This window comes from Aythya marila (genome assembly GCF_965140915.1).
Source record: "Aythya marila genome assembly, chromosome: 3".
Taxonomy (NCBI): domain Eukaryota; kingdom Metazoa; phylum Chordata; class Aves; order Anseriformes; family Anatidae; genus Aythya; species Aythya marila.
Genome location: NC_139044.1, coordinates 113,298,032 through 113,311,568, shown reverse-complemented (window position 1 = coordinate 113,311,568; position 13,537 = coordinate 113,298,032). Strand labels below are relative to the sequence as shown.

The window sequence follows — 13,537 nt, the reverse complement described above, 5'->3', positions numbered from 1 at the left end:
TATTTGTTTTCTCTCCTTTAACCATTGTCTAGCCACTCGTTCCTTGCTCCTCTTTTCCTTCTGCTGGGACCTTTGCTTTTCCTTCTGCTGGGACCTTTGCCCTCCTGGGGTGCTACGACCAAATGAAATTAGTTGGAGGAGGAGATGCAACATCTGGTGACCATCTCCTGAATTGGGCAGGAGACACCTGCAAGTCTATATACTTTTAATATGAGCTTCTATAAGTGTATCCATATTCTTTCCCAAAAGTGACTGACTTCTTGCTGTATTACTTGCTTTAAGTTTCTACTGATGCGTAGTAGTAACTGTGGCATGTTCTTGCAGTGCTGAGGCTGGGTAGTTTCCATGATGAGTCAAGCAATGAGACTGAACGAGATCTGTGTTTCACCGGTAACACGGCTCATTATCTCGATGAGCCTCAGATACCTGGAGCTGTCCCAGGCTGTTACCTCACCTAGAGGTAACAGCCCTAGGTGGAGTTACATCAGTGTATAAATACAAAGTGGATATGAATTAATAATGGAACATGACGAGGTCAAGGATTCCCAAATGTGAAATGGAATTCAGGCTAAAAGCATACAATAAATATCATTTAATGACTGCAGAAATTGGAAAAGAAGTTGGTACAATCCTTTACCTAATATCCTTAGGTGCTTCCTGGTCATCTCCTGTTCCTCAGCAGTGTTGATCTGAGTCCTGTGGTTCACTTATCTTTATCAGTTTTGGCCCTTAGAAGGGCTAATGGTTGCTAGCTTTAAACCTAACTTTAAAATTGTTCAATATATATTTCAACATCCTATGATGTTGATGATAAAGGCTGGGTGCTCTGCCAGGGCTGGCTGCCAACTCTGGACAGTTTGCCATGTGCTGAATCAAAGGTAGCACCTGCTGAAGGCAGCATATGCTCTCAGCTCTTATGGTTGGATATCTGAGCTCTGAGGGCCCGAGTTGCCCATCTCACATGGCAATTCTCATCAGGGACTGCCTGAGGCGAGTAGCAAAAGTTAAACCCTGTGGAGATGAGGTTGTGTGAAATCACTTCATAAGGCACCCACAGGCTGAAATGCTTTAAGCTCTTCACCTTGCATTTTACACTAAATTATTAATGCAGTAACTTCTAATATTGCGCAGGTTGTTTGTTTTATTTAAAAGTGCACAAGTCATTTTCAGTAAAAAGTTGATAAATGTCTGAAAATCACTTTGCATGCCCAGTGAGAACAGTGTTTGGAATGGGTTTAGCTGCTCACTTACTAGCAACTGGACAATGTTCAAGAAGAGAAAACAGATGATGTCATCTTCAACATGTTTTTCTTTCAGGAGAAAGGCAGTAAATGCGAGGTGATGGATGTGAGGGTGGCCCACTGCCTGCTCCTTTGGGCTATGCACTTCTTCCCGGTTGCACCACGCATTGCTCCCAGGGTGAGTTGGTGAGCCAAGCTGAACCTTGCATCCCTGAGAGGCCGTGGACTCCAGAGTTTTCTGGCACAGAAGCCAGCAACATTTGATTTTAATGGGTTTGGGGAACTGCCAGTTCACTCGAGTTCATTCAGAATTCAGTTTTACCTACTAATGAAAGGAAAAGATCTCTTCTTTCATATCAGGACTGCTACAGCTTATATTTATCACAGAATCACAGAATTGTCTAGGTTGGAAGAGACGTCAAGATCATCAAGTCCAACCTCTGACCTAACAAAGGTTATCACAGAATCACAGAATTTCTAGGTTGGAAGAGACCTCAAGATCATCGAGTCCAACCTCTGACCTAACGCTAGCAGTCCCCACTAAACCATATCCCTAAGCTCTACATCTAAACGTCTTTTAAAGACCTCCAGGGATGGTGACTCCACCACTTCCCTGGGCAGCCTGTTCCAATGCCTCACAACCCTTTCGGTAAAGAAGTTCTTCCTAACATCCAACCTAAAACTCCCCTGGCACAACTTAAGCCCATTCCCCCTCGTCCTGTCACCAGGCACATGGGAGAACAGACCAACCCCCACCTCGCTACAGCCTTCTTTAAGGTATCTGTATCTTATTATAAGGTATCTGTTATCTTATTTATCACCAGAATTCCCATGGATCTACTAGGCACCCTGGATAATGCATCCAGAATTGTTCTGGTCTGGTTGTACTGTGCTTATTCAAAGTAGATCTGAGCCAGTGAGATACAAATCTCTTCCAAGGATTTATGATGGAGACATAAAATATGTTCCTCCCCACTTTTTTTTTTTTTTTTTTTTTTTTTTTTTATGGGTTTTTCTTTCTGTACAGCCACTTGTAGGCAATGAACATGGTTGTTGCTTTGGGACCTCAAAGCATGAGATGACAAGAGATGCCTTTCCCTGAGGACTGGAGGCTGCAAGGTCTTGCAGAGATCTCTTGGTAAAAGTTCCTCACTGGCTTTCAGGGTTGCAAGGAAGAGGTGCCTGCAGTGAGAGAATTAGTCAAATCAGTAGGTCTGGGAGGAAAACTTTACACTATTCAATACACTCAATGTGCCAAGCAGCCCCCTGCACAACTCTGAGACTGTTAAAAGCTGCTATTCCGCCTACTCTACCCAGCAATAGCAGGGTGATTTCTAATGCATCGCCAGCCAAGCTTTGTCTCCAGACAGAGTTTGGCTGACGGCAGATAAGCCATTTGACCAAGAAGTGAAAGCCATGTGTGAGCAGTTGCTCTGGATTGAGTCTGCCTGTACAACATGCAGTCCCAGCAAGTGTCCTTCAGCTGAGCATGGCACATCTGCCTCGTTGTTGCTTCCCATTCAGGACTGGAACAAAGAGGCTTTGTTGGTGGTGTTCTGTAGAGCTGTAGCTGCGTCTTATGGCACAAATCACGCAGATCCTTGTACATCAGTGTGAGAATACTGGAGACCTTAAGACTAATATGGGCTTTTTGACTCAGAGATAACTACTGGAGGCATGTATGATCCTGTCCCCTAGCTCAGTATTGTCACTTTAGTAGTACAACTGTGAAGGCTTCACGTAGAGACAAAGCATTAGTAGAAAGTTCTGAATTGTTCTGTATGGGTGATGGGCCATAAACACTCTATTTTGTACCTTAAAAAGTCTTCTGCACCTCAGAAGGACTATTTTGCCCTTGAAGTCACCTTTCTAGTTTGTTCCAGGTAGTCATCTTTTATTTATTTTCATATTCAATATACATTCCACTTTACTTTATTTTTCAGGTCCTCAGCAAGGAATCAAAGACTGGTAATCTGCAAGGTACAGTGAATAGCTACATGTCTTCTAATTTTTTTGAAATGTTATCCATTACCAGTATTTATGCCCCCCCAAATACTCACCTCATGGATTGTAGTATGCCGTCTTGCACATTAGAACAATATTTGCTTGATTTGTTTTCCAGATGGGTGTATAAATCGGATTCCCTGTGAACATAGTGGAGCTATTTGTATTCAGCCTTGTTCTCCCTCCTTCCATGGAGAGATGAGCTTTGTCTGCAAAGACAGAAAGTGGCAAATGTTCATAGATGCCTGTGCAAATCTGGATGTTCAGTCGCTTTTTCAGGTAATGTAACTGTTACACATATACTTTCCCCTACGGTCATAATTTGTTGTGAAGACACATTCCCCTCCCACCCAAACTTTAAATTTTGAGCAAAGGGAAGAAAATGGAATCCTAGAAATCAAATTACTGTGCAGCTTTGACTTCATCTTAAATTAAGTAATTGGAATTTCCCAAATTCACTTCCTATGTTGAAACAGTTCAGAAATGAACTTGTCTTCTTCACCTGGTTTTTCACACAGATCTAAACCAAGACAATGATACTCTAGGATGAACCTGAGAGAACAACTGTGTTCTCAAAAGCTCTTTTAAATTCGAATTACTACAAAGGTCTGTAATAATTAGATGATTTGTAGTAAATTCTTCCCCAACTACAAAATAAAAAACTGTTTTTTTTTCCAAGTCGCTTGAAGAGTAAGGTAATACATTCAGATCTTGCCCCTTCCTTCAAATGTGTTGCACAAGGAAGAAATTTTTCTCAGTGGAGCTTCGGTCCTGGGTTTCAGGCCTTGCAGCACGTTAATTACACTCCCCAGCACTGTACAAATTTGCAGGTTGTAGTAGTAGCATCATTTTGATTCTGTTTGTTAATCCTGCAAAACGTATTTTTCTCCCTCCAGAGGATTTCTGAACGTGAACCTCTTCCAAGTTCTGGAGGCCACATTAGTGTTGCTGGAGGACACCTGCCCTTTGTAGGGCCAGGAAAGCCAGTGCACGGGAAGCCAGAAAATGAAGCAAAACATTTTGGTGCTGATGACCATGGGAATAGTAACTGCCAAGCTGATTTTTCATGCATCATCCCAGATATCCTGTCCTCACCAGCAATTCCAGGAAACATTGCTGATATAGTGGAATTGCTAAAGAATATCTCCCTGATGTTGTCAGAAAATGTCAATAGAGAAAAAATGCAGGTATTTATTTCTATGGGCTTGAAGAGTTGGATCTGAGCTTGCCAGAGCAGCCGTGCAGTTTCTTGCTTTGCCAGGGACTCTCCAATGAAGGGGTAGCTGCAAGTCACACAGAGATCACCTGGAACGAGTTCCCAAAGGGGGGCATGTTGTGCTGTCAGAGAAACTGTTTGACCTATTCACATATGGCAGAAATCCTCCGGTTCCCATTGGTGGAATTTGTTTCCTTTAAAAGCAAATGTTTGCAGCATTTATAGACTTGGGAGAACACTACAAGGAAGACTTCATTTTTAAAGTATTACATGGCAGAAAAGGCAGTGTTGGATATGCTGATCACAATTGTGTTTTGACATGTCGCATGATAAAAACTGAAATCGTTCCCTGATGAACACAGAAATCAGAGAGGTGGAAGAAGAATTGTGCAGAGGGAGATGTAAACAGAGGGTGCACATTGCAGGTCAAAGTCTGAAACAGAACTGGTATCATATATATATATTTTTTTAAATTTATACTGTTCTTCCCAGTACCTTTTGAGCTTTGATGTGACGAGGACAGTACAATTCTGTTGGTGACTCATGCCAGTGAGATGTTTGGGTTTGACTGAGATGGGTCATGTGAACCTGTTTATTGACAAAGAAGTATATTGACTTTATAGAAACTAACCTTGAGTTTAAATTAGCTTTTTTTTTTTTTTTTTTTTTTTTTTTTTTTTTTTTTTTTTCTCCCTTGGAGACTGTTTTATTTTAACATAAAAAATAACTTATTTTTCTTTTTTGTTTCAGAGTTACAGCAGGATAGCAAACCATATTCTGAACAGCTCTGTCATTTCCAACTGGGCTTTTGTCAGGGACAGAAATGCCAGTTCAACATTACTGGACTCAGTGAACTTATTTGCTGGGAATCTTCTTCTAAGGAATGGGTCGGAAAACATACAGGAACACTTCATCTCTACTAAAGGCTACAGCATATATAAGAATACTTCAGGGAAGAGCTTTGATTTTTCTATGGAGTTGAATAAGACAAGCAACATAAGTGGGCGCGTGGTCATTCCAGAAGAAGAACTTTTGAAGTTACCCAGGACTTCTAAAGCAATCAGCATTGCATTTCCCACGCTTGGAGCTATTATAGAAACCAGCCACTTGGACCCTGTTTTTGTGAACGGAATGGTTTTATCTGTGTCTCTTCCAGAAGAGCTTCAGCATATTTTGCTTACTTTTGAAAAAGTGAATAAACTGGAGAACATCAAGGCTCAGTGCGTTGGATGGCACTCAGCTGAGAGGAGATGGGATAGCAAGGCATGCAAAATGAAGTCAGACAACATCAGCAGTGTTGTTTGTATGTGCAAGCACCACCGCCGGACGTTCAAATCCTTCTCCATTTTGATGTCCCCCACCATGCTGCGAAACGTGGTGTTGGATTACATTACATGTGTGGGGTTAGGCCTTTCTATTTTCAGCCTGGTTCTGTGCCTTACCATCGAGACTGTCGTCTGGCATCATGTTACAAAAACCAAGATAACCTACATGCGCCATTTTTGTTTGGTGAACATAGCTACGTCACTTCTCATTGCTGATATTTTATTCATTGTAGCAGCTATTGTGCACAACACAGCTCTAAACTACCGGCTGTGTGTGGCAGCCACTTTTTTCCTTCACTTTTTCTATCTTGCCCTGTTTTTTTGGATGTTTACCCTGGGTCTCTTGATTCTCTATGGATTGTTATTAGTTTTTTTTAAGATAACAAGATCTGCATTCATAGCTGCAGCATTCTCTATTGGATATGGATGTCCATTAGTCATATCTATCCTCACTGTTGCTATTACTGAACCTAAAAATGGATATTTAAGGAGTGGAGCCTGCTGGCTTAACTGGTATGAGACGAAAGCCCTTTTGGCCTTTGTTGTACCTGCTCTGAGCATCATTGTTGTCAATTTGGCAGTGGTGGTAGTGGTTGTGGTGAAGATGGGAAGACCCTCTATTGGAGATGGCTGCAAGTCACAAGATTTGAGCAACATGATCCGAATTAGCAAAAACATTGCCCTTTTGACACCTCTTCTGGGCCTCACCTGGGGGTTTGGATTAGCAACAATCATTGATAGTCACTCTCTGGCATTCCATGTTACATTCGCACTACTAAACGCCTTCCAGGTAAACCCAGCAAATCTAGGCGTAGTGCCTTCTCAAACTTTGACCTTGGGAAAAGGTAGCAGATAGAAGAGGGGCTGGCAGCATGTACTGTGCTTGAAAAGTAGGCTTTCCTTGCATCTTATCTATTTAACGCAGTAGCTGCACTAGATATTCTGCATTGACATGGATGGAGATGGGCAATAGAACAAACCAGTTGGTACAAAGTCTAATGAAGAATTAAGAAGAATTTATATTAAAATACATGGGTTAATGTCGAGTAACTGCAAAAATGTCTAATCCATATCACCCAACAAATACCCAGAAAATCTTACTTGCCATTAAGGATGATTTTATTTAATTCACCAGTGTCAAAGTCCAATGTTACCTGACATACCATTGTATATCCATACTACCTTAGTTCTTCTTGGCTAATGCTGCTATTAAGTATGTTGAAAAAATTCTGGTATGTAACCCATCAGTCCAGTTTGTAATGAGAATGAACAAGAATTGTGTATCCATTCTTGGCATTCCTGGATAGTCCATGTGACCTGGGTAGGTAAACTCATTTGGGGCATTGCTGTTACTGTCATAGGTGATGAGATGTTTTACACTGATAAAAGCATTATTTTATCTATGCTAGAAGAAATATTTAAGAAACTTCATGTGGTTATGGTGTTTTGTAACTGTTTTTTTATCTCCAATGTTTTTAGGGATTCTTCATCCTATTGTTTGGGACACTTCTGGACAGAAAGGTACTTGGGTCATTTCAACTCTAATCCTGGATTATATGAATATTTTCTACACTTAGAAACTGTAACCTCTAATTCTGGGGGTCTGTTTTTAATCTACAGACCAGAGAAGCCTTGAAGAAAAACTGCCTTTCATCAAAGCGGAAGTGTAGTCTAGCAAAGGTAATTTTTTTTTTTCACCCCTTAGTGGTTTTATTTAGGATTTATGCCAATTCTAAAAGTAGAATTTATATCACCTGCTCATTTATACATGGAAGGTATTTTGCAGGTAAAGGTATTAAACAGTAGAAGTGGCAATCTGTGACCTCTACATAACCTGCTGTTATTTTGTACAAAATTAAAAGTAGTTCTTCGGTCTTCTCTCATCACACGTGCTACCAAAGTGCTTTAGAAAGAGAATATGTATGACTTTTCCCTTCAGTAGAATGGATCTATCTTGAGGTTACTAAGTAAGATATAGAATTTGGAATCCAAAATCCTTATGTAATGACCTGTTTGCTTTCTTCACAAAAATATCTCTATGACAGCATCTCTAGTGTGTCAAGAGGGTTTTTCTGCTTCCAGCTGAATGTCAGTTCAGGAAACCACTCAGAGCTCAGCCAGCATATCTGGTGCTAATTAATGTTGTTAATATCAAGGCAATTTATTTAAAGGAAATGTTTAAAGCCAAAGGAAACAAATGTGTTTCAGCAGCTTCCTAAGAAAATGTTGACAGCATAGATGTGTTGACATCATTGAGTTAGTGTTTCCTACCTCTGGTGGAAAACCTTTGTCTGATGTTAAATAGATACCTTCCGTTATGAAGGCTTTAGAGGCACTAAAGATAATAATTCCTTTATGCTACTAGCATTGCTGGTGTGCTTTGGGTCATTTGGTGTTAGAGAAGCCGATTGTGCAACTTTGGACTTCACTGCATCCTTCCTCTCCAATGTAGTCTTTGCTTGCATCCAGCTTTGCTGTTATGTGCTAAGTTTAAATGCAGTGCAGAAGGTCCTCTTTTAAAAAGAAAAAATAAAATAGCCCTGCTAAAGTTAACTATTTCCCTGTCTAACAAGAAAAAGAAGGGAAGTTTCTGATTTGCTCCTTGTTTAATAAACTCAGATTACAACTCCTGCTTTTCAGTACTAGGATCCAAATAACAGTGAGGATGTAAATCCTCATATGAGGCTTTAGGTCAGGCTTGAAAGTTAAAATTTCACTCAAGTCACCACCAACAATATTCTGGAAAAAAGAGGTGGAAATAACACTAAACCAGTGACTGAGCAACACTTTCTAAAGGTGTTACCTCGCTGAGCAAAACTGGTTGTGGAAGCCATAACTGCATTTGGCTAAGCACTTGGTTTGATTCTGGCACTCACTTTGGTGGAAGAGACCACATGTAAATATTTACCATTGCATAACAGAGAGGGGTGGAAAATGTTAGTTACTCACTTGTAAAGTTGTTTGTGAATATGGAGCTTGACTCACCAGAGCTGGAAAAGTTTGTCACGGTACATTTTTTATTTTATTTTTGTCTTCTGAGATGCTTCAGAGAGGGACTACATATCTGGAGTCTTAGTGGTGAATATTTAAAACATCTAGGGCTATGCAGACTCGTGTAGAATCAAAGAATATGGCAAGTTGGAAGGGACCCTCAAGGATCATGGAGTCCAGCTCCTGGCTCCGTGCTGGACCACCCAAAACCAGACCCTATATCTGAGAGCGTTGTCCCAATGCTTCTTGAACTCTGGCAGCTTGGTGCTGTGACCACTGCCCTGGGGAGCCTGTCCCAGTGCCTGACCACCTCTGGGTGCAGAACCTTTACCTAACCCCCAGCCTGACCCTGCCCTGTCCCAGCTCCATGCCGTTCCCTCGGGTCCTGTCGCTGTCCCCAGAGAGCAGAGCTCAGCACCTGCCCCTCCGCTCCCCTCGTGAGGGAGCTGCAGGCCACCATGAGGCCTCCCCTCGGCCTGCTCTGCTCTGGGCTGAACAAACCAAGGCACCTCAGCTGCTCCTCATACATCTTCCCCTCCACACCCTTCACCATCTTTGTAACCCTCCCTTGGACACTCCCTAATAGTTTTATGTCTTCCTTTTATTGTGGTGCCCAGAACTGTCAAAGTACTCGAGTTGAGGCCACACCAGTGCAGACTGAGTTAGTCACTTCCATCAGCCGACTAGCAGTGCTGGGCTTGATGCACCCCAGACTTACTTCAGGTCTTCTAGCTTCTCCTTTCTTTTGGTTCAGATTTAAAGATGACTGTGGTGTTTCTCAGAGGATTTTATGGAAGTAGATTTTAAGTGTTTGAAGTGGAACCTCTACCTATATGGAAGATGTATCTAATCTGAGCTGCTGATTTTTCTCCTAGTCCTAGCAATGGACAGTTGTCTTCAGTGGATCTGACCAGTGAAAGGACAAGGAGCAACTCTTGCAGAGAAATTCTGGTTGGAGATGAGCCTTAGTGGTGACCAGTTCAGAGTGTGGACAGCACTGTCTTGGAGCATGACCACAGGAAGCATCGTGAAAACCAGAAGAGAAAAGGTCCTGAACCTGCTGTCAGGAGCAAGAAACCATCAGCGTTTCTGCAACCCTCAGAGGAAGCACAGTGACATGTAAAAGTTGTTTCTCACCGTTGTGAAAACTGCTGTGAGGAGAGTTTGTCCTCATTTGCCATTTCAGTGCTTCAAGTTCTTCCTGTTTTTGTTTTTCCACATCAGTGCAATAAGGAGCTGTACAGCATATGGGACTGTTCTAACATTTGTACATCACATTAAAAATGAAATAACTTTGAGTGTTATCTAGCTATTTTTGTCTGTCCTTGACCACAAATAATTCTATTAGGTGGGCATTGTATTCATCAGATGTCTCTACTCTCAGGCTGAGGGACAGCATAACTCTGTTTCTGTGTTACAGCTCTGTTCTCCATCTCAGTATCCCTATGTCAGAGGAAATGTAGAAAACACTTTTCTAGTCTTTCAGGAACAGAATTGTCATTCTTTTTCCAGTCCTGCAACGAACAGGCAGATGAAGGAAAAGCCCTCCACAAATAGGGCTTCCCTTCCCTCTTTAGATGTGGGAAAGCAAGCTTTGAATATGATTCAGAGTTGAATCAGGTGTAGATGGAGATCTCCTATATCACTTGTGGTGTACTAACCAAGGAAACAGTTCATCCACAGATGATTGTATATCTGGTTTTATTAGAAAGAAATAAAAGTCCTTGGAAAGAAACCCTTAGTAATGAAGACTTGGATAGAAATGTGTTGTCTCTTGTCAGGACAAGTTGATGCTTTCAAATAAATAAAGTTGAAATGTTGTCTTTGTTTCTAGTAAGTGGTCCTTATCATCCTCTATCAAAAGCTGTAGACAAACACCTTTTATAATTAGCTAGTATTACTCAGGCCAAAAATGTCTCTTCCTATTCTGGCTATATGTTTGAAATATAGTCAATTTAATCAGTGTACTGCTGGCCTATGTCATCAGCACCCTTTTACTGAAGAAGGATTAAAATATCCTGGCAGATGAACTGTGGGTTGTGGGGCATGTGATAAAATACTATACAAAACCCACAGCTAGTGTTGCGGAGAAGCTGGGACAGTGGAGATGATCTGTAGGGCAGATCCTCTTGTCCCCAGGAATCAGTTGCTGCCTTGCATTTTCCACTCCTGTCTTGTCTCTACAAAGACTCATTATAAGAGGCTACCCCTGCTCCTTTTTTTTTTTTTTTTTTTTTTTTTTTTTTTTTTATGGTGTGTCTGCATGCCTGAGAGCTTTGATTAAATTGAGATAAAATTGGGATCCTGTGTAACATAAATTTAAAAAGACTATTGCCCTCAAAGTCCACTTCTTAGTGTCAAACAGCATCTTCTGTGCTTGACATTTCTCTTCTCGAAGCAATTATAGAGCTTACTCCTTGCCTACCTCCCTGCAAGTTGCATGTGTCATAGAGTTGTGCAATATATTTAAAAACACCTCTCTTTCCTGCCAGCTTTCCAGGGCTGCATTTAAGTCAGATTTTTGTTGTTTGTTTTGTTTTGTTTTCCTGTTAACAGTGAAATTTTATTAATGAAACATTGGGATTTTTATAGTACCTGCAAACACAACAGGACTTGCCTTAACTGAACACTTTGCCCTTCCCTCATATGTACATCCAGGTGTGTGTCAGACCCCAGTTCTTTATAGCTGTGGATTTGCAGAAGCTGGCACAAACCACAGTATTTTGCCCTGTTTTTTATGATCATTTAGCTAATTAAGAATATCTGGGGTTTTACAGAGAACCAGTTAATGGTACAGGATGAGGGTAAGGACTGGAGATTTATTTTTATATCCCCAAATTAAACTGACCAAGGACGTTTCATGAATGTTTTTTGAGAGGTGAAAGCTGTAGCTGTCCTCTAAGCATTGTGAAATGGTAATTTTTTTGTAAGTGTTGTGATTGATGGCTAAATTCTAATCCTAGCTAGAGGGGGAAGAAGGGGAAGAAAAATCACTAGAGTTGAAATTCTGTTGTAACAGATTAATGTCAATGCCAATTATTATGAGATGGACCCATTAACGTGCAGGGGTTTATTTTGAAGCTGTTCCACCATGTCTGCCAGTGTGATCAGACTTGAAAACCTGAAGTGCTCTTCTTCACCAGGTGTTGCAATTAATAGGAAAACCATATTTTTCCCCGGACTTAGTGTTGGTTGCACGGCCAAGAGTAGACAGATATTAGAACCCATTGGTTGGGTAGGTAAAATTGAATTATCTTGAATCAAGCTCGAAGCCAAAACAAGTTCTTGGGCAGAATATTAATTTATCCATGTTGTGAAGTCCCTCTGCTGCCTACAAAAGCATCTAGGCAGTCATGCTCTGCAGGGCATCAGGAAGTGATTTAATTGTGAAAATGTTACTTGGCAAAGAAGCATTCTGGTGCTGCCTTGTGGTTAGTCTGCTTGGATTTTGGTGTCAACAGTATGCTTTGCTAGACAAGTAGGGATAGTAAGGTAATATCCTTCCCTAAGTCAATCCATGCTTTAGGCTATGGAAAAGAAGCACAGTTTTGGATGTGCAGCACCAATTGGAGTTTCCTCTCACAACTTTCATTCTACTGCAAAATTTTTCACAACTGGAAAAAGTCATCATCTGCCAATTTATTTATTTAGCTACAGCTGATTTTTCACTTTTATTTTCAGCAGTGCTAAACTTGAGAAGCCCAAGTGCTCTCCTGCTTGCTTAAGCATCAGTGTTTACTTACAGTCCTTCAACCCTCATGAAAGATGTACGTGTATCCTTCGAATACTTTTGTTTCAGGTTGAGACCAATAACACATCATCTATTTGGGCTCTTTGAAGATTGTGTTGAACAATGGTTTGATCAGAAAGAACATTCCGACCCTTGGGAATGCAAGTCGAGGTTTTTAATTTACTTATTCATGCTGCAGCGTCCCTGGTTAGGGAACAGGCAGACTGTTCCAATTAGTGGGCTACTGGAAGATCAAGCTATATTTAGCTTGAATTTATCTGTCTTCAACTAGTCTTCTGTGGGTAAGTTAGTAGTGGAACAAAGTATTTTGAGCAGTGGATTTTCCTTTCTCTGGTGTTGCTACATCAAGCTTTTGGTAAACTCTAATTAATGGGATCTGGACAGTGGTGTGAAAAGCTGTTCTCTAGCCTGTATAAAAAAGCCTTCTGGCTTTAATGCTTGGTAATCATCCCAGGACCTTTTCTCCTTTGAATTGTTGTTTTCAGTAGCCAGATGTGAATACCTGGTATTGTAGGTATCCCCAGGCAGAGCAATCTGATTTAGCTGGCTCTTTGATGGCAGTTCCAAGAAAAATAAGAGGGGAAAATTGCATCAATGGACTCATATCTGTGCCAACCTCCCTAATAAACCCTGCTATTCATTAGTAATAGTTTTGGTCCACATCACATCTTGGAGTGTTTTCCTTCCAGAAATACTCCCCTGACGTCGGTAGTTAATCCAGACTCCCAACGGTCTGAGAAAGCAGAGGTGGACCTGGTGTACCCCATGCCTGTCTAAATCGCGTTAGATCCATGACACTGATGAGTGTCTCTGAGTGATTACAGTTTCCACCACTGAGGATTTATTTATTCTAGTTAATGATGCTTACTCATGCAACCTTTGATTCTGTTATGGGGTGGCTGAAAATCTCTTGCATTGCTGGGATGGTTGGCTTGGGAGCTCTGGGGCAGCCTGGATTTCCAGCTTAGCTTCTGCATTATTACAAAATGTTATGTTAATCTCTGGCAGT

The 13,537-nt window shown here is 41.1% G+C and overlaps 1 protein-coding gene across 1 annotated transcript; it reads left to right on the top strand.

Moving 5' to 3' along the window:
• Positions 1-526: 526 nt before the first annotated feature.
• Positions 527-12,615, top strand: LOC309876198 (adhesion G protein-coupled receptor F4-like; the record flags this gene model as incomplete). Its single annotated transcript, XM_082756198.1, has 9 exons — positions 527-619; positions 1,318-1,419; positions 3,185-3,221; positions 3,364-3,524; positions 4,142-4,432; positions 5,212-6,576; positions 7,266-7,307; positions 7,407-7,466; positions 12,577-12,615. 9 exons carry the CDS (start codon positions 527-529, stop codon positions 12,613-12,615), a joined length of 2,190 nt encoding a protein of 729 aa, XP_082612324.1.
• Between the last annotated feature and the right edge of the window lie 922 nt (positions 12,616-13,537).